We start from the raw sequence: 25,626 nt of genomic DNA, 5'->3' as shown, positions 1-25,626 counted from the left end.
TACTATGAAAGCTAACATTTTGCTCTTCACCTCTCTGACTCGTGTCCACTCAGCTGGCTTGGAAATGGAAAAAGAGGGGCTACTTTTGAGGTCACATATCAACACTCGGTCTACATACAACCACTCGGTATACGGGAGTATCCGTGCACATAACTCATCAGGTATGTCCGTTAGGGATGGTCATCGTCATGATCTTACACCTTTAATGAAAATTTAAATTACACTGCATTGACGTGTTCAAAAAGACAGGTGTATGTAATACATCTGAGAATACTGCCTATCTAAAAGCTTTGATTCTAAGCAAGGATAAATTCCTTGCCACTCTGGAGAATGCAGCCACCCATACCAATTTCTTTCATGATGATTCCAGATAGCAAAAGAGCGAAAAAACACCTAATTTATGTCTTTTATTCAAAGGGTTCTATCCCCCATACTTTCTCCTTGATTCTTTTTCTTGACCTTGCGTCAACCGAGCTTGAAGACGTTTGTTTTGCACAAACAGGGAGCAGGAGAGCATATGACAAAACAAAACAAAGGCAACACTATTTACCGTGACAGTAGGAATGTTGTCACAAGAAAGCAGACATTAACTTAAAAAAATCAGGACTTAACTAAATGGAAAAAGGTGAAATACCAATTTAAAATCTAAAAACACCCATCCCCTACGAAACTGGAGATTGTGTTTTTTGTTTTTGTTTTGTTTTCTTTTGTTTTTTAGAGACGGCGAGCAAATGGGGGAAAGGGGCAGAAAGAGAAGGAGAATCCAGCTCAGTGTGGAGCCTGACTCCGGGCTGGATCCCATGACTCTGGGATCGTGACCTAAGCCAAAATCAACAGTTGGATGCTCAACCGACTGAGCTACCCAGGCGGCCCTAGTCAAGTTTGCTCTTAACCAGGACACACGTAATTTTCACTCTGTACTTTCCATTTTTTTAAAACGTTTATTTTTGAGACAGAGACAGAGCATGAACGGGGGAGGGTCAGAGAGAGGGAGACACAGAATCGGAAGCAGGCTCCAGGCTCTGAGCCATCAGCCCAGAGCCCGATGCGGGGCTCGAACTCACGGACCGCGAGATCGTGACCTGAGCCGAAGTCGGACGCTTAACCGACTGAGCCACCCAGGCGCCCCTGTACTTTCCAGTTTTTACGCACATAGCAATTTGAAAATCCAGGATTTGTTGTAAGTGGGCTACACTGTTAGATGAACACCTTGTTAACATATTAGAAACAGGGTTCCCTTTTCTGCTTTCCGTTTTGAGACTGCAGAAAATGAATCTGAACTGGTGTTTATAGTTACAAATCCTATAAATAGGAAGTTATAATGCTGTTGGTCCTACCACGTCTTGTGCTACTTGGAGATTCTAATTACAGCAACTGGTAAAACACAAAAACGAAACAAAACAATACAAAACATTAAAAAACCAAAAAGCCACCACTCTGTGATGACCGGCATTTAACAAAATGAGCGAGCGATTCATTCACACAAAGCTAGCCCGTTTTCACAGGCTCAGTGTGTCCTGTTTGATTTCTACAGTGGCACGTGCAACCCATTGGTATTAAACATATTTTCAAAAATGAAGAGAGTCTAAGGAGCAGCCAGTCCGTTACTGTTGTGTCAGAAGTAAATACACAGGCTGGGCAGTTATGAGTCCCACCCCCTCCTGGCTCTCTGATCCTGGTGGGTGACGAAACCCCTTTGGACTTGGGTTACTTCACTTGTCAAATGAATATCATCCCATTTACAGTTACCATGTAGTTGGTGTTTGGATGGAATGAGAAAATACGCCAGAGTTTTTTGAAGCGAGAACAGCCGTTGACACGTAGGCTCACGTTTCGGTTTCGCTTCACCGGCTATTAGATGACCTTCTGACTTGTCCTAGCTGAACCTTTTTTTAATCACCAGGAACTTGGGGGAAAATGATACCTACCTCAGAATGCCGGAGTGAGGATTAGAGGACATAAAAGACAAACTGAAGTTTGTGAAAATGTAGGTTGATTTTTATTGCTTGTTGACTATGCATAAAGAAAACATGATTGATTTTGTAGAATTTATTCCCTCGACTACATGTTGAAAATCAGATCCACCTAAGTCCCCTTAAAACCTGAAGGTTTTCTCGTGAGACCTGACACGCTGTGCGTTAAAATGAGTGCGTGGGTGTCAGTGACATAATGGGACCACATTGAACTTTGGGGGCATTTAGACCAATGCTGTTTCCGTGGGGAATTAGATATTCACAACTGAGCAGCCTAAGTTAATTCCACACAGCAATTCAATCTTTCACTGTAGATTATCTACAAGAAAGAAAAGGAAAAGTCGCAGCGGTTCTGATGAAAATAAGTGTAGTGGAACAAACATTTCCTCGTTTGCCGTTGCTAGACGTCCGTGTCTCGTAAGTGGACACCATTCTGAGAGCGCGTAGTGGCATCCTGCTTCCGCTGGCACGTTTTTCCGTCCTCCGACTTCCCATCCGCCGTCTCGGTTTCATAGGATGTTAGGTTGCTCAGTGTGAAGGCCTGAGGTCGGTACCGTAAAGCTCACGGACATGAGGCAGGCGTTCGGTGGAAGACGCAGGTGGCTCAGAGGCAGACGTGACTGCTTTCGTGGCACGTCGTACCCGCGCCAGCCACGGACAGGTAAAGCTTCCCATCTGGACACACACAGATTTCATAGAGTTCTTGTGAGCTGCCGGCAGAGCCCTGAGTCCCCTGAACCAACTTGGGTAAACACACGGTTTCAGCGTCAAGCACGAGCTGTTTGGGAGAAAACAAGAGATGAAGTGGTCCAGTGGGATGAGCGGGACAGCGTGAAACTCGTATCTCCAAATGCTCCAAACAGATTAGTTTTTTCTCCGCATAGAAAATGAAATGAGGCCTGGGACTTAAGTCTTAGATGATCATTATATGATCAGATTTTCTTTCTTTAAGAAAATTTTCAACGTTTATTTTTGAGAGAGAGAGAGAGACAAAGCACAAGCAGGGGAGGGGCGGAAAGAGAGGGAGACACAGAATCCGAAGCAGGCTCCAAGGCTCTGAGCGGTCAGCATGGAGCCTGACGCGGGGCTCGAACCCACAAACTGGGAGATCATGACCTGAGCCGAAGTCAGACGCTGAACCAACTGAGCCACCCAGGCGCCCCTAATATTTATTTATTTTTTTGAGAGAGAGAGACAGAGAGAGAGAGAGAGAGACAGACAGACAATCTGAAGCAGGCTCCAGGCTCTGAGCTGTCAGCACAGAGCCAGATGTGGGGCTCGAACTCACAAGCCATGAGATCATGACCTGAGCCAAAGTCGGACGCTTAACCCACTGAGCCACCCAGGCGTCCCTTCACAATTTTTACCTGTGAATGTTGGGATTTCTGTTGATTTTGTTTTCCTAGAAGAGGCAATTACATTCATCCGATTAGCCACCAACCATTTCCCTAGTTTCTAAAATATTTGAAACTCTGCTGCCTTCTCGTAGGTGTGGAGGAACAGCAGACACACAGATTAACGCTAACTGAAAGTGAGTAAAAGCTATTGGGGTTTTTGCTCCTATTCTAGTTGAAACTGAAATGTAAACAAATGGTCATTAGTTGAGGTTTGAAATTCTGGGAACGAAGAAAGAAGAACCCTCTCGAGTAGCCAAATCTCACCCACTCCAGGGCGCTCGCTTGTTAGCAGGAATTAAGGTGTGTCGCAGGCAGGCCGAATGTTCTTCCCTGCAAACAAGGCTGGACTCTTCTTTATTTACATACTCTTATCTACAAACTCCAATCTTATTTTTTTAACTTTTAAAAAATTTTAAGTTTATTTAATTTGAGAGAGAGAGAGAGAGAGGGAGGGTGGGAGGGGCATAAAGGGAGGGAGACAGAGAATCGCAAGCAGGCTCCGCACTGGCAGTGCAGGGCCCAGTGCTGGGCTCGAACTCATAACCGTGAGATCATGACCTGAGCTGAAACCAAGAGTCGGACGCTCAGCCGACTCAGCCATCTGGGTGCCCTCATGGACTCCGATCATATATGTATATAAACTGATGTGTGCAGTCTGTACTCTCGGGAAGTTGGCCACTCCTGTGTGAAGTAGTGGACGGAACAGTATTAGAAGCAAAGCTTTGCCTTGTGGTCTGGGACACGGTCAGAGGAAAAGAAGGGAAATGTGTACTGTATTGTTTTTAAACGTGGAACCTACTCATGCTATTGTCCAGTCTTTGGGTTCTGTCTGCTCTCCTTTCTTATGGTTACTTGGTGATGTTTCTTTTCTAGTTATTTTTTTCCTGCTCTTCTAGCAAACCCTAGTCACTCAGTAGTCCGCATACCAGTTCCTTGTTCATCTGCGTTGGTCTTTACGGGAATATATCTTGTGGGAGGCCAGACATCTCCTCACTTGGAGCTAGCTCCCAGTAAGAAGGGATAGCAACTTCAATTATGAGTCAGGCTGTATGCAATCATAAACATGACCTCATTGACGGAAACAAGTGACATTATTTCAAAATTAAAATCGGTATGTATTTTGTCAAGGTCATACAGTTGAAGTATGTAGTCACATTATGATGTGGTAATGAGATACCAGAATTCTTGACTTCTCATGTTTGCGTCTATCTGCTCCTGACATCACAACGTTTTAAGTACAACTTGAAGGGGCTTCACCAGATGACTGTTCTATTCTCCTGGAAGGCTGCCGTTGGACAGGTCCTGGCCACACACATGGGCCACCTCTCATGGTCTACGCTTGCTACTACTGTCCCTTCCTGTTAATATTAAATTAACATAATTTAAAAATGTTGTCACCCATATTATCACATTGGTATCGTCTGTGACTTAGTTAATTAAGCAAGTATTATTTTCCCTACTTGACAAATGAGAAGACAGGTCCAGGTCCGGAGAGGCCTGTTAACTTCCCCGAACTCAAACAGGTAACCTGTGAACTGATCTGGTACTAGGACAATCAATATTGAGTAGCAAGCGTTCTACTGCTTTGTTACGCACTTTGGCTTGTGTCGGTGACCTTTTATCCCCGGACTTGAAGTTCCAGATGTCATCTTTCTTGTGGCTTTTAAAGCTCTTATTTTTCACATTTAACTTGCACGCAAACTTAATTTGGTACGAGAAAGCGTAGCGCTCTAGGCAATACGCGCTGGTGGCTGTCATTTATGGGGAGCTCCCAGTGACCGCCATATTGAGAGAAGCCGCATCCACAGGAAGTGGCTCGGCAAATCTGCAGTGTTCTTTCCCAGATGAAAATAACAAGAGACTGGACAGCACAGATACCAGGCAAAGAATACTGTCTGGATCCAGTACAGAATAACTCTAACCTTTCTTGGCTCTTCTTGAAATGCACGATTGTCTCTTGCCTTCTTTCCAGTCGGTTTACAGACGGCCATAAATTTAACGATACCTTAATGGATGTGAGGATCACCAGGAAATACACAACAGGAGCTGGCGCACTGAACTCACCATTCCATCACTACTTTGGAAAACGATATCCATTTGAGAAAGGGCCTCGATTTTCCCAGCATGAGCTTTAATATGAACACCCTTTGGGGCATCCATGCTTAGACTCCGTGTGGGAGACTCTAATCTGAAATGAGGTAAAGAAACAAACAAACACACAAACAAAAAAAAACAGTATTAAAAATGATTCCCCAGGAATCCCTCACTGACTGAATGGCGTTGCATGAAAATATAACTAATAAAGTATAAAGCACCATCGTGTCGTGCTTGAATCCCACTAGAGTGTATACGCCTTATTGACCAATCCGGAAATAATGTGTTAGTTTCAGTAAGGAAATTAACTTGCCATCAGTGAGAGTCTACGAAATCAGTATCCTCTAAAAACGGATAAAACATTAGACAGCCCTACCCCTACGTAGTAGTTTCAGATGGCAGGGTTAAGCACCCTGCATATTACACACCAAAAGAAATTGCTACTTGTGAAAACTCTGTAAAGCTTTCTTTTTAGTGAAAACTCAAACTTGTTTGGGGGAAAAAGACAGATTTAAGGAAGGATAACATGTTCATTTGCCACCTGTTCATAAAATAGAATGCATGTTTAGTCTTGAGGTTTTGTTTGCTTTTTTTTTTTTTTTTTTTTTTTTTTAAAGCTTAGGAGGGTTACAAAGGCAAAGATTTCTTTTGGGAAAGAAATGAACTGGTAGAGTCGATATACTGGCAGGATGGAGACTGGCCTCAGCTGGCTTTGTTTTTGTAAAATCTATCAGAATCTCCTTGGGACTAAGTCAAACATAGATACAGAGCCGGGAATATATGGATCAGAGAAATGCCATTTGCCTCTGCCTGAAAAAACACTAAATTTCCACCAGATGGCACACCATGATCACTTGAAAGGTTCAACCCAAGGCAACGCCCGACCCAACCTAAGGCAACCCAACCCCAAAGTCTGGAAGGCTGATTTGACTGAAATGTTTAAAGATCAGTAAGAAGTGGAACAGGATACAGGGTACAGGTCTGTGATCCACCCACGGCAGGGTAAGATTAGGGTAGGCCTGGGCAGGGGAGACAAAGGGAGCGGCTCCAGAGGACAGAAGTATCTAGATCGTTAATTAGCATTTGAACTGATTGAATATCTACCCCATAGACCTTTGACTCTGGAGGAACTGTTACCTTCAATTGGCAAGTTTTTTGTCTACCACTCTTTGTTACAGAAAACAAAGTTTCGTTTTTTTTTATGTACATCTCAATATGAAAAATTTGATGTTACGCGTTGTGAAATTTATATTTACATCGAGTACAAGAAAACACTTAAGAGATATGTATGGGATGTATTGGTCAAATTATGTTAAGCTTAGGTTATGGGGTAACACTTAGATATATCCAGATGATTCGGTCTGTGGATTGCCTGCCCATTTTGCCACTTTGCCATCTGCTAATTATCTACATTTTTCCTGCCTGGATTGATAGAAAGAAAGGGAGGGGGGATGGGGAAGGAAAGGAAGGGAGAAAAGCATGGAAGCAACTTGCAGAGGTCTGGTCCCTTTTAGGCAAACCACTGGTGATCTTGAAGACCCTAGTGAAGGCAAGTGTGCTTCAAGATCAGTCATCAAACCACAAAATGACTCCACTAGTCAGGTCCATTAGTCAGGACCAATCACCAGTTCTTAGCCAGGTCATAATACGGTGTTTCTGGAATAGCAAATGTCTTCCCCTTTGCATCACTTCTGACCTTGAAGATGAAACGTATCAGTTCGGCACAAGTTAAGACACATTTTACCAAAAAAGGCTGTGATTAGACAGCTCTGAAGTACACATTTCCATGAACACGCTGAGCAACAGTCAGATATAAAAGAACTTACTTTTTTCTCTTTTGTTATATTTTAGTTTGCCGGTTAGATATCGAGCCCTTTCTTCAAATAGGAACATATAAATATTTACTCGTGGCCGGGGGTGTCTGGGTGGCTGTCGGTTGAGTGTCCGGCTCTTGATTTCAGCTCAGGTCATAATCTCATAGTTTGTGGGATCGAGCCCCGTGCTGGGCTTTGCACTGACAGCACAGAGCCTGCTTGGGATTCTCTCTCTCCCTCTCTCTCTGCCCCTCCCCCACTCTCTCAAATAAATAAACATTCAAAAAACATATTTACTCGTGACTTACACGAGGAACAAAAAGTTTTGAACACTGCTCCAGAAATACACTAAATAAATAAGCTGTGTGTGTAAATACACAAACATGCTCACACACAATTCGGGTTATAAAAATACAATTAATTAAGATAATGTGATTGTCAAAGCAGGTGAGTTTTAAGCTGTGTTCCTTTTTAAGTAAAGACACACAGAATTCAGTAACTTCCCAAACTTTGGCCCGTATTCATTTTTGAGTTTAGGGCATGTAACTGGTCAATCACATCTGATTATAATATTTCTTGCTCCTGTCATGTTAGTGCCATTCAAACAAAGGGGAAAAGTTATTGAAACGTATGGATAATGTTTTGATTTCAAGCCCTTTCGGGCTCCCATTAAGCCCAAATTTTGCAAAGAGGATGAGGGAGCAGGGAGCATAAACGCAAACTGACGAGAAAAGCTGGCCTTGAGGCAGCACTGGCCAAATCACGCAAGGGCTGGATCGGGTCCCCTGGCAGACCACGCCGACCGCGAGGCCCTGTTCACTGTGTTCGTCTTTAATCTAAACGTGGTGGGGGAAAATGCATTTAATTCATTTCACCCTTATTTATGAAGTCCCTATTATGTGCTGTTCTAGGTTTGTAGAAAACAGTAGCAAACAAGGCAGACAAGCTTGCTGCCTTTAGGAGTCTAACATTCAAGCAGAGGAAAGGCTGTAAGCAGAGGAACGACCCGATTCCAGCTATGTTTTACAGACAAATCTATTGAGTCTGCTCAAGACAGATAAGCAGCTCAGAGCTCTCCTCTCAGTGCCCACTTGCACATAAATGCTGGCTAAAACACAATGGGAAAACAAAATACATTAAAACACATACTAGGCATAAAAAACAACAAGCAAAGGGCATTTTCATTGTGCCAGAAACACAAGAAACTCCTAGAGTGATGAGTGGGAGTTGAAATGCTGGAGCCCTGGAGGTACTGGGCAGACTAATGCCATGTGGACTGGTATTTTAAATCTCTACAAGGAAGGAGTTGTGGCCAACTACGGGAAGGGGGTGGGGGGGGGCGGAACAGAGGTGTTTGGCAACGGGCTCTGGGCACACAGATGGGAGGTGAAACGCAGCATGGTAACAACCCTAAAGCAGGCTGCTCGTTCGGGGATGTGAGCAGAGAGTCTTCAATCATGCATTAGTGTAGAACCCAAACACACACACTATTCAGGCCTTGCAGGAGCCCAACCTGAGAAATACTTATAAACCCTGGCTTCAGAACAGTGCCCCCTGCAGGGCCCGGGCAGAAGTGAAAGTGAAACAGACATGAAAGGCAAATGGAAGGGTCTCCCCGACCCCTTCTCTCAGATGAAGGGCCAAAGGGCATGAATGCCCAGAATTGCCAAACCACATGGGCGAATCTCTCAACATGAGGAACTAGAGATAACAGATCAGCCAGAAAGGGACTAACACGTAACTAAGTTCAGGGCATCCAAAGAGATAAATCAATGCTCACAGAACAAGACCAGAGTAGAAAAAGAAAGACTTAAAAACCAGGTAAGCAGGTGCGCCTGGGCGGCTTAGCTGGCTGGGCGAACGACTCTTGATTTTGGTTTTGTGTATGATCTCACGGTTTGTGAGATCGAGCCCCCAGTCAGGCTCCACGCTCCCAGCACGGAGCCTGCTTAGGATTCTCTGTCACTTCCTCTGCCTCTCTCTCGCTCACACACACAAAAATTAATAAGTGAAACTTTAAAAAAAATGAAAACCAAGTAAGTAGAAATTCATGAAATAAAAAAATTGAAGTCTTCCGGCAGGCTAAATGGGAGGCGTGCCACATATGAAAAGAGAATAGGACGCTGTAATGTGGCTTTGGCAATTCAGTGGAAAAACGAGAAATGTAAAATCTGAAATAGAAGCTTAATGTTTTTCAATGCATAAAATAAAGCACATAGAATTTCAAAGGGAACTAATGACTTTTAAATACAAATGTAAAAATATCTTTCAATGGGTGATACAGCAATTTATGAGCTTGTTTAGTAATGTATTAAATAAGATCTGGTCGGAGGTCTTACAACTAGTGTGATTTCAAAGCAGGGAAGAGTGTGTAACGTATTCTGTGATACTAGCTATAACCTTTACGTGATACTTGAGGTACCTCTGGCTTCTACAGACGAAGAAGTCAAAGAAACTGCTGATACTACTGTGGTTTGTTGCCTCTCATTTATAGCTGGAGGAATGCAAAATGTGAATTGGAGGTCAGCGAAAATGAAGGATTTCTTTTTCACGTTCAAAATCATTAGCCCGCTAAATTCTATTCTTGGATACCCAGGGGATCCACAGACCACAAGTGAAGAACGCCTGTACTCTGGAGAATGAGAAGACACAGAAATGACGAGGTCACGGTTAATCACTTTCCAGAATTCACAAATAACAAGAGTTCCTAACATTGAAGTGGCAACCTAATACCCAAGTATGAATTAAGACATACCCGGCACCCAGACACTTGGCGGTAGAACTGCAAAACTTTGAGATTAATGAGAAATATTCAGAATGAAAATTGCTCACCAAAGACCCAAAGGTAATGAATAATATCTCGAGAATGCTGATGAAAATTTACCATCGGCCTAAAAATCTATCCCAGCTTAACTATCATTCCACTATGAAGGGACTAGACATTTCAGGCCCAGAGGGAAAAGTTTACTATCTATACAGTGCTTCTAGGAACTAAAACCAGAGGAAAAGAGTATTTTGCAAGAAGCAGTATTTTGCAAAAAGACTATTTTGCAAGCACCATCTAATGGTGGACATTAGGATAATCAACACACTGTGTGGGTAAAGCTGAGTAGGTATTGCTTGAAAAACAGAAAACGGAGATATGAGTAAAAGCAAAGTGGAAACAAGATGGGAATAACTTAAATTTTTTTTTTTTATAATTTGGGAAGAGAATGATAATCACTTAAACTTCATCAGAAAGTATTAATTTATCTCCATGCATGTAAAATATAAAGGGTAACCATTACAAGAATAAAAACGGAACCAGTAGAGGAAAACACCAGAGGGAAAATAAGGAAAAGCTTCTTGATCTAACCAAAGGTCAGTAAGAAGAAAAAATGAAATGAACAAGCACAGTAAATAAAACATAATACCACAGAAATACGTCAAGTATGTCAGTGGTAACAATCAATATAAACGGTCAATTCCCCTATTAAAAGTTAGGAACTTTACTGTCGGTAGGGGGTTAAATCCAGAAATTTGAGAAACTGAAACATGAGATATACCCCACACGAAAAACAAATCTGGTTGGATCAAAGACCTAAATCTGAAAAGCAAATGTGGTTGTGAAAGCATTCGTTCCCTTCCTAATGCCCAAACAGTGTTTTCCAATACACTCAAGTTCCTAAGGGTTTATTTTCACTATTCTGTTCCTGGATGAAACTTCTTTTTTTTTTTTTTTAAGATTTTATTTTTTAAGTAATGTCTACACCCAATGTACTGCTGGAACCCCCACCTCCAAGGTGCTGAGTCATAGGCTTCACTGACTGAGCCAGCCAGGCAGACCCCCTCCTTTGTTTCCTTTTTTTTCCCTGTTTTTGGATGAAACTTTCAATTCTTTAAACTGTTTCCACTTGTTGAGTTGACTAAATGTACTATGTTTTGTTTTGATATTTTATGACTTTTTCTTTTTTCTTGGAATTTCTAGAATTAAGGAAAACGAGCCACACCATAAACTGCCAATCACCATGAGGCACAAATTACTTTCACTATTTAAGTAGACTTGGAATAGTAACCTGTGATAAATGAAAAATAAATACTTGGGATGAGGAATGTGATTATGCAAGCTGTGTGAGATCAATTCGATGCTTCATTTGTTAATCATGCATTTGTAGACACTGATTTTTTATCAATGAGTTGTTTCAAAAAACACGGAAAGAGAAGGAATTAAAATATTCCCAAGATAACACTTTCAGACCATATGCAAATATATGTGAAAACCAAGAATACATTAATAATTACCTAGGCAAAAACAGTTGATCAACATTGACCCTTATAAAGGTAAAGGTTTAAACAGACTAATTTCTCCAAGAAGAAGAATTGGGGGTGCCTGGGTGGCTCAGTCGGTTAAGCATTCGACTTTGGCTCAGGTAACTATCTCATGGTTCATGAGTTTGAGCTCCACATCAGGCTCTGTGTTGACAGCTCAGAGCCTGGAACCTGCTTTCGATTCTGTGTCTCCCTCTCTCTCTGCCCCTACCCCGCTCGCACTCCCTCTCTGTCTCTCAAAAAATAAATACGTGTTAAAAACTTTTTTAAAAATCAGTAAAAGAAGGATTGCACTATTTTTTTTTTAATGTTTATTTACTCTTGACAGAGAGAGACAGAGAAGGAGTGAGGGAGGGGCAGAGAGACGGAGACAAAGAATCGAAAGCAGGTTCCAGGATCTGAGCTGTCAGCACAGAGCCCGACGCAGGGCTCGAACCCACAAACTGTGAGATCATGACCTGAGCTGAAGCTGGAAGCTTTTTTTTTTTTAATTTTTAATATTAATTTATTTTTGAGAGAGAGAGAGAGACAGACAGACAGAGCAGGAGCGAGGAAGGGGCAGAGAGAGAGGGAGACACAGGATCTGAAGCAGGCTGCAGGCTCCGAGCCGTCAGCACAGAGCCTGACGCGGGGCTTAAACTCACGAACTGTGAGATCATGACCTGAGCTGAAGTCAGACGCTTACCTGACTGAGCCACCCAGGCGCCCCAAGAAGAATTGCACTCTTAAGGAATTATATTTAAAAAATTAATCAGGCCCATATGGTTCCAGGGAGAATTCCACCAAAAACCTTCAGAGATCAGAGCATCCCAATTGTCAACAAATCATTCCAGAACACTGAAAATAAGGGAAATCTTCCCCATTCTTGAAAAGCATGGATAACATAGTTACCTAAACCTTACGAAAATAGCACACAAACAAGAAAGTTACAGACTGACATCACCAAAGGTATATGAACGCGAAGGTTCTAGATAGAATATTGGCAGGTGGAATTGAACACCAATTTAAGAAAAGAATGCACCGTGACCAAGTAGAATTGATTCCATGAATGCAAGATTGGTGTGGTATGAGAAAACCCATGAACATGATCCACTGTATTAACACACCTAAAGAACACAGAAACATGGCCATCTCCACAAGGGCTAAAGAGTCTTTGACAAAGTCTAACGGCCATTCAACACAAAATAGAAACTGGTATTTATTTGCTTTATAAAACACGTATTCACATCGTCTTCATGGGGGAACACCGGGGGCATCTGCATTCAGACTGGGAAAAGGCAAGGATTACGCTACGCCCACTTCTTTCTCACGTGGCGCTAACAGTGCTGGGACATGGGATGAGATATCAGAAACGAATCCGAGACACAGAGTTGGAAAAGAAGGCACAATAGTATATTTATCTGCAGATGATAGGACAGCGTACCTGAAAACCCTAATGAGCCAACATAAAACTGACTCAAAGAATAAAAAGTTTGGTAAGGTTGTTTATATAAAATTATCACACGGCAATCAGTAGCTTTCATATCCACAGTGGTAACTTGTTAGGGGATATAATCGCGACAAAAGTGAGCTTAGGGGTAAACTTTTTAAAAGAAAATCTTTATTTCTGAGAGAGAGGGAGAGAGAGAGTGAGCGAGCAGGGGAGGGGCAGAGAGAGGGAGACAGAGGGTCTGAAGCTGGCTTTGTGCTGACAGCAGAGAGCCAGATGTGGGGCTTGAACTCACGAACTGAGGTCATGACCCGAGCCGAAGTTGGATACTCAACTGAGCCACCTGGGTGCCGAGCTTAGCGGTAAACTTCCAAGAAATGTGAAAAACATACATAAGGAAAACTTTTAAGTATTCCTGAAAGGGCAAAAGTGGATTTCAACAAATGGAAAGACATCCCATGTTTCTCGGGTAAATAATGACATAAAGATGGCAGTTTTCCCCGAGTTAATTTATGAATTTAAGATAATCCTAATAAAAGAATATGCTTTTCTTGAACTAGATAAGTTAATGCTCAAGTTCGGAAAAATAAGCAAGAACTGGCAGAGAAATATTGAAAGCTACGAGGGTATGTGTGCATGTGTGTGACAGAGAGAGAGAGCGAGAGAGAGAGAGAGAGAGAGAGAGAGAGAGAGAGAGAGAGACTAGTCCTACCAGACATTAAACTATATTTTATAGGGGCACGTGCATGGCTCAGCTGGTTAAGCGTCCAAGTCTTGGTTTCGGCTCAGGTCATGATCCCATGGTTTGCGGGTTCGAGCCCCATATCAGGCTCCGTGCTGCCCGTATGGATCCTACTTGGGATTCTCTCTCTCCTTCTCTCTGCTTCTCCCCAACTCAAAATAAATAAATAAACTCAATAAAATAAAATAAAATAAAATAAAATAAACTTTATACCCTATTTAACAAGGTTGGGACTAGGGCCTGAACAGGAAGACTAGGGGAACAGAACAGAAAATACACAAACAGACCCACATGCATAGGGAAATTTAATAGATGATAAAGGTTTTATTTCAAATCGTAGCGACAAAGGTGGAATTTCTAATAGATAATCTAGTTGCTGGCTCCGGTGGCTGGATGACTGGAAAAGATAAAATTAGACCCACACTTCACACCTGATACCTGATACAGGAATAAACTCTAAAGGCATCAGGGATCTAAAATGTATCGTAATGTAAAAAGGCAAAACCAGACAAGCAACATGCCTGACTTCCTCTTTCTGTAAGGAAAGTTTCAAATTATGTCTTAAAATCCAGATGTAATGAATGAAATTGTAAATAAATTTGAGTGTATAAACATTAAAAATAGAATGTTAACAGGAAAAATGTTAATATTCAGAATATTTCATATTATACTTTAATCCCTACAAATCCACTAAAATTTTGTTTTAATGTTTATTTTGAGAGAGAGAGACAGAGACGGAGACGGAGCACGAGCAGGGGAGGGGCAGAGAGAGAGAGAGGGAGGGAGGGAGACACAGAATCCCAAGCAGGCTCCAGACTCTGAGCTCTCAGCACAGAGCCCAATGCGGGGCTCAAACTCACGAACTACGAGATCATGACCTGAGCCGAAGTCGGACGCTTAACTGACTGAGACACCCAGGCGCCCCTCTACAAATCCACTTTAAAGAGTCATTAAAGAAGCAAAGGAGGGGCGCCTGGGTGGCGCAGTCGGTTAAGCGTCCGACTTCAGCCAGGTCATGATCTCGCGGTCTGTGAGTTCGAGCCCCGCGTCGGGCTCTGGGCTGATGGCTCAGAGCCTGGAGCCTGTTTCCGATTCTGTGTCTCCCCCTCTCTCTGCCCCTCGCCCGTTCATGCTCTGTCTCTCTCTGTCCCGAAAATAAATAAACGTTGAAAAAAAAAATAATTTAAAAAAAAAAAGAAGCAAAGGAGATGGAAGGCAGTTCCAGGAGAAGCAGCCTTAAATAAAAAGGGAACGATTTATAAGATCTGAAGAGAAGGCTGAGTATTTAAATAACAAAATAAAAATGTGAAAGATGCTGAACCACACTAGTCCCTAGGGAAATGAAAAGTAAAATAACACAAGATAACATGAAACAGATCATCAAGTCTGACAGTGCAAAATACAGGTAAAAAGGTGAGGAAAGACAGACCCTTACACTGCTCGCGGAGCAACAAACCGGATCAGGCACTTTGAGAGGCACACTGGCCAGGTTTGGCAAAGTTCCGTATGTTCACATCCCAAACCCACGCTTTGTAAAACTTGGTAGAATAGACAACTCAGAGCAGGGCTCTCCGTCCTAAAAGATATCTGAAAAGCTACGCACCCGGTACATAGTTTTAAGTTAACATTGTGTTTTTCGTAAGTTTAAGTATTTACAAAAGATATCATTTCTTGCTCTCTCTCTCTGTCCCAAAAATAAATAAAAGTTGAAAAAAAAATTAAAAAAAAAAAGGGGCGCATGGGTGGCGCAGTCGGTTAAGCGTCCGACTTCAGCCAGGTCACGATCTCACGGTCCGTGAGTTCGAGCCCCACGTCGGGCTCTGGGCTGATGGCTCAGAGCCTGGAGCCTGCTTCCGATTCTGTGTCTCCCTCTCTCTCTGCCCATCCCCGGTTCATGCTCTCTCTCTCTCTGTCCCAAAAATAAATAAAAGTTGAAAAAAAATTTTAAAAAAAAGATATCATTTCTGCATATTATACACACCATCATTTTGAAATAACACTCATCACTTTACAGTGTATTTGATGGAAACTAAAAATCACGAAGATTCTATATTGACCTCCTTTGGGTTACAATTCAATATGCTAAGATTTTTTTTTTTTGCTTAAATTGTCCAGCTGTGACTGGGAGTCCTTCGACTGGGAGCTCGTTCATTTGGCTCCTGGGTCTTCTTGATGTACCCTCGCTGTTTTGATTTTTGAGCACAGCTTATTCACTGGCACTGCAAAATGTTCCAAATTCATCTTCTACATTCGCTGCCCCCGTCCTAGAATGAGCCATTTCTTCAAGGAATCCTGATTTCTTTTATTGCAGAATGAGATGAGGAACCAACTGCTGGGTGACACGGAGTTTAATTACCTGATCGCTCACTTCTCGAATTTCTATTCTGTTATTTTTCAAATCTGCCATTTTCATACGACTGTGACATTGCCTAACCTTGTATTCAAAATTTTGTTCTCTTTGCGGGCACCTGGGTGGCTCAGTCAGTGTGGCATCCGACTTGGGCTCAGGTCATGATCTTGTGGTTTGTGAATTCCCCTGATGGGCTCTCCGCTCTCAGCACGGAGCCCCCTTCAGATCCTGTCTCCCTCTCTCTCTGACCTCCCCCGTCTGTTCTCTCAAAACTAAAAATAAACATTAAAAAAAATTTTTTTTAAAGAATACATTTTTTTTCTCTTTGAGCCTTTTATTCATATCTTTTAAAAATCTCTCACTTTGCTCTCTTACTTAGAGTTTCAGGGGGTAACTTGTAGAGGCTGCTAATTCTATGTCTTTGCATTATTATTATTATTGTAGTAAACGCATCTTCAGCAATGACTGTCTGTCTTCCATAGGTGTTTTTATGTCATGGGTAACGGGATACTTTCTTCAAAGTAGTTGGACTTCAGTGCAGTTGTTAACATTAATTTTCCAGCTCTGAGATCTTATGAGGTAGTGTGGATATAGTCCTCCTGTCTTGGCCAAGCAAAGGCCTGTAGTTCCTGATTTCTTTTGGGTCACCCAACCCAGGGCCCAAGTCGCAGCATCTTTAGACTACCAGGCAAATTTTCTACAATAACTTCTCTGGGAGACCAGGGTGTACAGGGCGTCTCAGCCTGAGCATTTCACACACACTAGGCTGTGGCTTGGCATCCCGTCCCATAATACATTAAGGTCCCGCCCCCCATCTCTACGGGATCCTGATTCTCTAGCAGTACATTAGCTCAGCTCTGACAATGAATTTCCTCTTTGTTACTGAGACCTAAGGATGAGCTTGTCTCGCTTTCTAGCTGAACAATGTTTATAAGTCTACAATATATATTTAAAAGTATTTATTTCCTTCCTCCCTCCCTCTCCCCTTCCTTGCCTTACTATTTATTTATTTATTTATTTATTTATTTATTTATTTATTTATTTAGAAGTAAACTCGTATTTACAAGTGTTTGAAACAGGAGCAAATGTTTCCCCGTCCTCTCCTTTTACTTTACCTAATGAAGACACACCTGTATTACTGGCCAGGTGCTAGGCATTGTTTCCGGCAATTTACAAATAGTCACTTAGTCAACTGCCATCACATCCCTATTGGGTTGCAGAGTTTACCCTGTGATGTTAATGTTTCCCGATTCCTTAAGTTTTAGTTCAAATGCTTCCTTCCCTGTGACGTCATCTCAGCTAACCCCGGGAGGATTTTGAGCTTTTTCTCCTATGCCCTCACTATATTTTGGACTTTCATCAGAGCAAGGAACTATACTGTTCTAACTTGTTTGCCTATTTCACTTCCCAACAGACTTTAAAATCATGAAGAGCAGGATCCATGCCTTTTATCAGTGCAGAACTAGCATCTACCCTGGCACAAAAACACGTCTGGTACATTTTTGCTCAATTTTTTAAAAAAACAATGAATTCTGGGGCGCCTGGGTGGCTCGGTCGGTTGAGCGTCCGACTTCGGCTCAGGTCACGATCTCGCGGTCCGTGAGTTCGAGCCCCGCGTCGGGCTCTGTGCTGACTGCTCAGAGCCTGGAGCCTGCTTCGGATTCTGTGTCTCCCTCTTTCTCTGCCCCTCCCCCATTCATGCTCTGTCTCTCTCTGTCTCAAGAATAAATAAATGTTAAAAAAAATAAAAAACAATGAATTACATCACATGAATGAACAGCAAGTCAAAATGAAGGCAGCATGTCAGAGTTCATATTGTCCTTGTGACTGATTTTGCTATAAGAAATGCAAATCTAGTTTAAATACAAATTAATTACCTTTTTTCTTAAATAGTAATTGTCACCCTTCTATGACTATCATTTGAGCAAATATCAAAATTTAAATTTGTGATATTTACACATGTATATTTCAGAGATATATTTGCAAATGCATTATGATCTCAACCCTACAAAATCCACATTCTTTCCTTTCAGGATATTCTAGAATCATTTTCACTGTACTTGGGCCAAGAATAGTAATGGTACTGGACTCAGAAAGAAAAAGTGGGAGAAGGTTTATAGTAAGGATTTACAGAAGAAAATATGACTATCATATAATGGATTAGTGGAGTCTGGCTGTAAATCAAAGGATAAACCACTCAGGGGTCCACTTAGCTGGTGGAGACAATACAGTCAATGCACGTGGGCTTTGGGTCAGAGCTGAATTTGGATGATCTTTTGGACACTCTTTAATCTTTGCTTATTAGAACACGCTACTGTCTTGATCTCAGTCTTTCTGTTTTATAAAATGGGGATGAAGCTGATAATTTTTAGGGTCGAGTTGATGATTAAATGAGATAAACTTTGAGACAGCATGGAACACAGATGCGTGACATTCAGGACATGTTAGCTGATACCTTCCAGCTTCACCCCATTCCTCCAGGAATTCTTACAAGTTCATTATTTCCTCAGTCAATTTGGTTATAATGCCTGGGTTATGTGACGTCCCGCAGTATGTCACGTTTCAGAAAGCAAGACGATACTTGTCTGCCATTTCTTTTTTTAGCAAGGGTCTGCTGTAGAACAGGCAGATTTATATCCTGATGGACAACATAGGATGAATGGTTTAATTTCAAGCGCTGTATCTTTTAAAACAGTGACATTTAGTTCAAAAAGGAGTTTGGTATCTCTACAATTTGTACGATTTTATAATTTCAAAATGGTTTTAATGGGATTATGTTTTAAAGATATTGCATCACTTTTGTATCCTAGAAAAGTAAAATGTTCTTCTTTCCTAACTATAATAATTCTGTAATATTGATCTTATGACCCTTTATCAAAATTAATGAAATTGTTCTCTAACGTAATTAGAGTCACAATTTATTTTCATGCTGCAAATGTTCTCTAAGTGGGTAAGATAAATTAAACTCTCACTTGCTTTTGACTAATATTTAATTAGGCATTAAAAATAAGAGAAATGCTTAATTTCCTTTTATTCCATTTAGTGTGATTATTCACTTGGTATAATACTGATAATAAAAATGATTATGTGTCTTCAACTTCCAGTTTACAAAATACTCTTTACCTAACGGCTTATTAAATCTTTCCCAGAATCCTTTGAGATATGTATTACTACCAGCATTTTATAAATGAGAAAAAATAGTTTCAAAAGGTTAGTTTGGCCAAGGTCACAAGGCTTCTTGGTGTAAAGCCGGGACTGACTTTATTTCTTCTATGATACATAATATATTAGATGTTAATTGTTCTGCCTTTATTTCAAGTTCAAATGATTTTGCTATAAGAAATGCAAATCTAGTTTAATTACAAATTAATTACCTTTTTACTTAAATAGTAATTGTCACCCTTCTATGACTATCATTTGAGCAAATATCAAAATTTAAATTTGTGATATTTACACGTGTGTATTTCAGAGATATATTTGAATATAATTTTGAGTGATGCCTTAGACTTTAGACATTTGTTTTAAAAAATAGTATTTGGGGGTGCCTGGGTGGCTCAGTAGGTTAAACATCTGAATCTTGACCTCGGCTCAGGTCATGATCTCCTGTTCATGAGTTCAAGCCCCGCATTGGGCTCTACGCTGGCATCATGGAGCCTGCTTGGGATTTTGTCTTTCCCTCTCTCTGCCCCTCCCCTGCTCGTGTGTGCACGCTCTCTCTCTCTCAAAATAAATAAACTTTAAAAATAAAAGTGCTTTGATTTGTTATAAAATACAAATATAATATTGGAATAAATGTCATCGGTAGTGCAGTGATAAAGTGAAATGCACATAGGCACACGGAGACCCTGTATGAAGAATCCCTTTGCATCTGGAACTGGGTGACTGTATATCTTCTGACATTAGGTAAAGATACACATTGTTGAGGACGTTATCCTAAGTGAAAGGGCCGGTCACAAAGTACAAATACTGTATGATTCCACTTGCATGAGGTGCCTAGAGTCATAAAATTCATGGAGACAGAAAGCGGGATGGTGGTTTCCAGGGTTGGTGGCGGGTGAGAATAGGGAGGAGTTTACCCGCCACAGAGTATCAGTTTTGCGAAATGAAAAGAATTCTGGAGATGGGTGGTGGTGACGGTACAACAGTGCGAATGTACTTAATACTTTCGAACTCCACACTTAAAAAGTGGTTAAGGTGGTAAGTTTTCTGTTGGGGGCAGATTAAGCATAGGGAATCTGTAGCACTTTTTAGTGTCCTTGGATTTTAGTAAGTTGTCACTAGCTGGTAAGTGGAACATGATGAGAATAAAGACGGTGAACGGAATAAGGCAGATGCTGGTAATAACGGCTAAAATATTATTCCAGCACATATCCAGGTGCCTTCCATAAAAGAGTTTAAATGTGAACAGAATTCTTACCTCAGGTCCTGAAATGGGTCGGCTCTGACGAGTGGGGTCTCCACTGAATGTTCAAAAAGGGCGCCTTCAGGCCCTAAACAAAACCAGAGATGCAACTTTGTACAGAAATCAGATAAACAGCATCAAGGAAATGAAACATTTAGTTTATATACTAAAGCACAAGTGGACTTTGATCTTGTTGCTGAATCTGTGCAGATGGAAACAAGAAACTGCAACTAATATACAGGAACAGTATAGACTGTTAACTTTTCCAGTGAGCTGAAATTATTCTCAGAGGGCACTCTCTTACAAGGAACTACAACTCGGCAATTAGTCTTTAAGGGTATAACAATTACTTTCTAATATAACCAATTAGTCATATTACAATGATGTGTGGTTATTGTAATGGACATAAGTACAAGGCAGGCATAAAGCCTATCAACTGATATGTATTATCTTTACTTTCTCCATCATTGAAATTGTCGATGCACAAATTATATGACCTTACTTCCGTTATTACTATTTGGCTTCAAAGTAATATTCCTCAGGACCTATTTGCATACATTACACTAGATGTTTTGTAAATGGTTTCGTAAAGTAACTCTCAGTAAATCTCTGTTAATTTTCAGTGTAACTATGTTTCCCTTATATATGCATTCATATGAAGTATTCCCAACCAAGATGATATAAAAATATATCATTGGTGTAACGTCTGTTTCTTGTGGAAAATAGGACATATTATTTAGGGTCATATAATCTAATTTAAACTGGGAAAAAAAGTTCCACTATAAAATATCATTATATAAACAATGCATTTAAATAACTCTGTAGAGTATGATCCTGTATAACCATTTGTGTAAGGGAAGCATAGTAATTTAAAAAGCCTAGTCTTGGGGCACCTGGGTGGCTCAGTCGGTTGGGCGTCCAACTTCGGCTCAGGTCATGATCTCGCGGTCCATGAGTTCGAGCCCCGTGTCGGGCTCTGTGCTGACCGCTCAGAGCCTGGAGCCTGTTTCAGATTCTGTGTCTCCCTCGCTCTCTGACCTTCCCCCATTCATGCTCTGTCTCTCTCTCAAAAATGAATAAACATTAACAAAAATTTTATAAAAAAAAGCCTAGTCTTACAACGCTAACTTTTTTTTTTTTTTAAAAGAATGTATCACTAAGATTAGATGTAGTAAATGGTCTGGTCATTTCCACTATAAAATGTCAATAGTTTGGATGACTCCATCTTTCTCTCCTGGAACACAGAATAATTTATGATGAATGGATATTCATATGAAGATCTGTAGTAAGACTGTGGTATAAGAGGAGTTGGAATGGTGGTGAAGAGTTCACAGAACCCACACTCTGGAGTTCATGGACATAACCCAACACTGACGGGGAAATTGCTCTAGGCTGCCCCATCCTTCCCTACCCGTGGCTACTGTAGGTTCCTTCGGTTCAGAAATACAGACGTATTTCAGTAAGAATACTACTGCCCGAACAGCGGATGATATATGCCTAGACACCAGTTAGGTTTTTATAACTATTTACTAAGATTGATTCCACATGTGCACTGAGTATTTATGGACTGAAATGAGCTTTACAAGTGGTGCAAAAACAAGAAAGATTTCCACTGGCTTCATAGCCAGACTTCCACATGGTGCCTCTACTGCCTCCGGTCCATTCTATCCTGCCACCAGTGTGAACGGCCGTTTGCCAAAGAAAATGCTTGGTAAGATAATAATGACCTCCATGATGACATATTCAATGACAGTTTCCATCCTCATCTTTCCTCGACCCAAATTCTGGGAACACAGTCTCTCTTGGCATCGAGAAAATGGCTCCCGTGACGTTTCTCCCGCCACACGCTCTGCCTTTTCACACTGTCCTTTGCTGGCTATGCTTCCTTTATCTGGCAGACCCTAATGTTGGTATCTCTCAGAACTCACTTGGCTGATGATGCCCTCATTTCTATCTCTGGTCAAGACTTGAACTCTGAGCACTAAATAGCTCACATATCCAAGAGCTGACTTGGCATATCCATTTGGCTGTTTCAGACATATCATACATTTATGCATCTAAAACATTAATTGTCTAGTCTTTGTTTTGAAAATGTATTTTCCTCCTCAGTCTTCTCCAGTATCTAGAGAATAATGCCATCATCCAGAAACAAATATAATCCTTTGATCTTTGATTCCCTCTCTTAATATCTGCCACCCGTTTGATCTATTGGCACGTCTTTGTATGTCAGTTCTTAATTTGGAGTCATTAGTGTCCTTCAGTGGCCAATGCTGCCACCTAGCCAGGTCACCAGCATCTACTGCCTGTACAGTTGACATCCTCCTAAATGGTCTGTTTCCTCTCTTTCCTCCAAATAATCTATTTTCCCTTGTAATAGGTTATATTGATCTTAAAATGTATAGATCAAAAAGCACCATTTGAAACAATTCAATGTCTTTCCACTGCATTAAAAACAAATCCAAAGTCCTTATAATGGCCAACAAGTACTTGCATGAACTGGTTTCTCTGTATCTCCCCTTACACCAGGCTTGTTTCAGACTGAAATTCCATATGATTAAAATATAAAAATCATGAAATAATATCACACAGATATGCCCAAATAGAACAGTTATCCAAACAAATGTTGACTAAAATATAAAAATCATGAAATAATATCACACAGATACACCCAAATAGAACAGTTATCCAAACAAATGTTGATTAAAATATAAAAATCATGAAATAATATCACACAGATAACCCCAAATAGAACAGTTATCAAAACAAATGTAAATGTTTTATTTATTTTTAAAAAATTTTTAACGTTATTTATCATTAAGAGACAAAGTATGAGTGAGGAGGGGCAGAGAGAAAGGGAGACACAGAATCTGAAGCAAGCTCCAGGCTCCAAGCTGTCAGCACAGAGTCTGACATGGGGCTCGAACTCACAAACCACGAGATCATGACCTGAGCCGAAGTCGGACGCCCAACTGACTGAGCCACGCAGGTGCCGCAAAATGTAAATGTTTAAAACTCCTCATTAAAGACCAAAGTCTAGGGTCTTCTGGGTGGCTCAGTTGGTTGAGTGTCCAACTCTTGATTTTGGCTGAGTTTTTGATCCCAGGGTCCTGACTGAGCCCTGAGTCGGGCTCCGCACTGAGCATGAAGCCTGCTTGGGATTCTCTTTCTCTGTCCCTCTGCCCCCTCCCCTGCTTAGGTGCTCGTTCTCTCTCTCTAAAGCAAAAATAAAAATAACCCCCCTCCCCCCCCCAAAAAAAAACACAAGGTCTATTCAAATGGGTTAAAAAAATAAATTTCAGCTAAATGCCACTTTCAAGAGAAACGTAAGTCATTTAATATGAGGATTTAGGTTGGAAGGGTAATTTAAAGAGGTCATCAACTTCCTACAGTTTAGAGAAGTCATTGCACAGGGAAGTGATGTTTAGCACTGATGGAATCATTCTGTGATTAAAAGGGGAATATCAACACATCTAAGAGAAGCAAAGCGGGAGCAGAAATTATTGGACCACTGAATTAATCAACCTGCAGACTTCTCATGTAAGATAATACATGTCCTTATCACTTAACCCAGATTTAATTGGGTCTTTTGTTCTTTTCAGCTGAAAGATCGTCAACTGATGGGCCAGGTTATCCGACGTCCACAGAGCTTCATTACCAAGCGTTTGGAGATCTTTGGTTATGTTCTTAAAGGATATGGTGATCTATTAGCATCTTGTAGATAATCTGTCTTCATGTCTTTTTAAGGGACCTGGACTTATCACCTTTGTTTACGTCCACTTTTTCAGTTGTTGAAATCTTATTCTCCAGATCCTCAGTGGCTTTGTGAGTGACTGCAGTGTTTCTCCACCATCACTTCTGACTTCATGTAATCCTGCTTAGCCACAACAGGTGCAAAGAAACTGAACTGGCTTATCACTGAATCTTGCTGTCCTCAAGGGAAATTGGATACCATTATAGGACCCTGTTTTTCTTACTAAATGTTGGGGAATGGGCCCAGCCAAGCAGATCACTGCCAAGGAATCAAAGTAGATTTTTTGCCAGAAGTCAGTTCTGGCAATAGCCTAATAAAACATTTTTTTGAGATGAACTTTTGATGCTGCTCCAGTAATATGTTCTATAACTGGGTTAACAAAAGGGCATGCTAACTTTGGTCACTTGGTGACCAATTCTATTTTTAGGGGGAAAAAATAAGACTGTTTAAAGGCCGTGATCAATTTCAAACCGAGTTCATGAAATTATTTAATCTCCTCCATAAATCTGATTTAAAAACAATTCTTCAGTTCCCCAGCTGACTAGAGCCTAAATGGAAATCGCTTAACACAGAACATTGTGTAAATGTAATGGTAAAACATCTTAATTTGATACATTTATATATTGTAAGATGACTGTCATTGTAGGGATAATTAGCATCTCTATCATGTTACCTAGTCGTCCTTTCTTTTTAGTGACTGTGATAACCAAGTTCTAGTCTCTTAGCAGTTTCGATGATTAAACACAATAATGTTTTCTTTTTTTTTTTTTTTTAATTTTTCTTTTCAACGTTTATTTATTTTTGGGACAGAGAGAGACAGAGCATGAACGGGGGAGGGGCAGAGAGAGAGGGAGACACAGAATCGGAAACAGGCTCCAGGCTCTGAGCCATCAGCCCAGAGCCCGACGCGGGGCTCGAACTCACGGACCGCGAGATCGTGACCTGGCCGAAGTCGGACGCTTAACCGACTGCGCCACCCAGGCGCCCCCACAATAATGTTTTCTATGCTCATTCCAGTCTGCATGAGACTCTGGGGTTTATTTACTACTTGTTGCAAGTTGGTACACTTACACAACATCTGTCCTCTCCCCCATCCCCTGGCAACTATGGTTTTATTCTTGGTTTTTATGAGTTTTGATTTTTTTTAGACTCCACATAGGACATCAGACAGTTGTTTTCCTCTGTCTTATCTCACTTAGCATAATGTGTTCAAGGTCTGTGTTGTTGCAAACGGCAGGATGTCCTTTCTCATGACTGAATAATACCCTATTGTATGTACACGCCGCATCCTCTTTATCCATTCACCTGTTGACGGGCACTTAAGTTGTTTCTGTATCTTGGCTACTGTGAATACTGCTGCAGTGAA

The 25,626-nt window shown here is 41.1% G+C and overlaps 1 protein-coding gene across 6 annotated transcripts in view; it reads right to left on the bottom strand.

Moving 5' to 3' along the window:
• Positions 1 to 1,976: 1,976 nt before the first annotated feature.
• Positions 1,977 to 25,626, bottom strand: part of SGCG (sarcoglycan gamma) — a 131,929-nt gene continuing 108,279 nt past the window's right edge. For 3 of the 6 annotated variants that reach the window (XM_045040907.1, XM_023249893.2, XM_003980258.6), the window contains 3 exons: positions 20,525 to 20,597; positions 5,435 to 5,558; positions 1,977 to 2,751 (listed from right to left, as the gene is read on the bottom strand). In XM_045040907.1, the coding sequence (XP_044896842.1) occupies positions 2,578 to 2,751; positions 5,435 to 5,558; positions 20,525 to 20,597 (371 nt within the window). In that variant the 3' untranslated portion in view covers positions 1,977 to 2,577. Of the gene's footprint in view, positions 2,752 to 3,261; positions 4,052 to 4,164; positions 4,729 to 5,434; positions 5,559 to 20,524; positions 20,598 to 25,626 lie in introns of those variants that run through there. The other 3 variants (XM_045040864.1, XM_045040827.1, XM_023249897.2) reach the window with 3 other exon arrangements.

The sequence above is a fragment of the Felis catus genome, chromosome A1 (assembly GCF_018350175.1).
Source record: "Felis catus isolate Fca126 chromosome A1, F.catus_Fca126_mat1.0, whole genome shotgun sequence".
NCBI classification, from domain to species: Eukaryota; Metazoa; Chordata; class Mammalia; order Carnivora; family Felidae; genus Felis; species Felis catus.
Note: the sequence above shows the minus strand (reverse complement) of the source record. Positions and strands in the feature narration are given on the sequence as shown.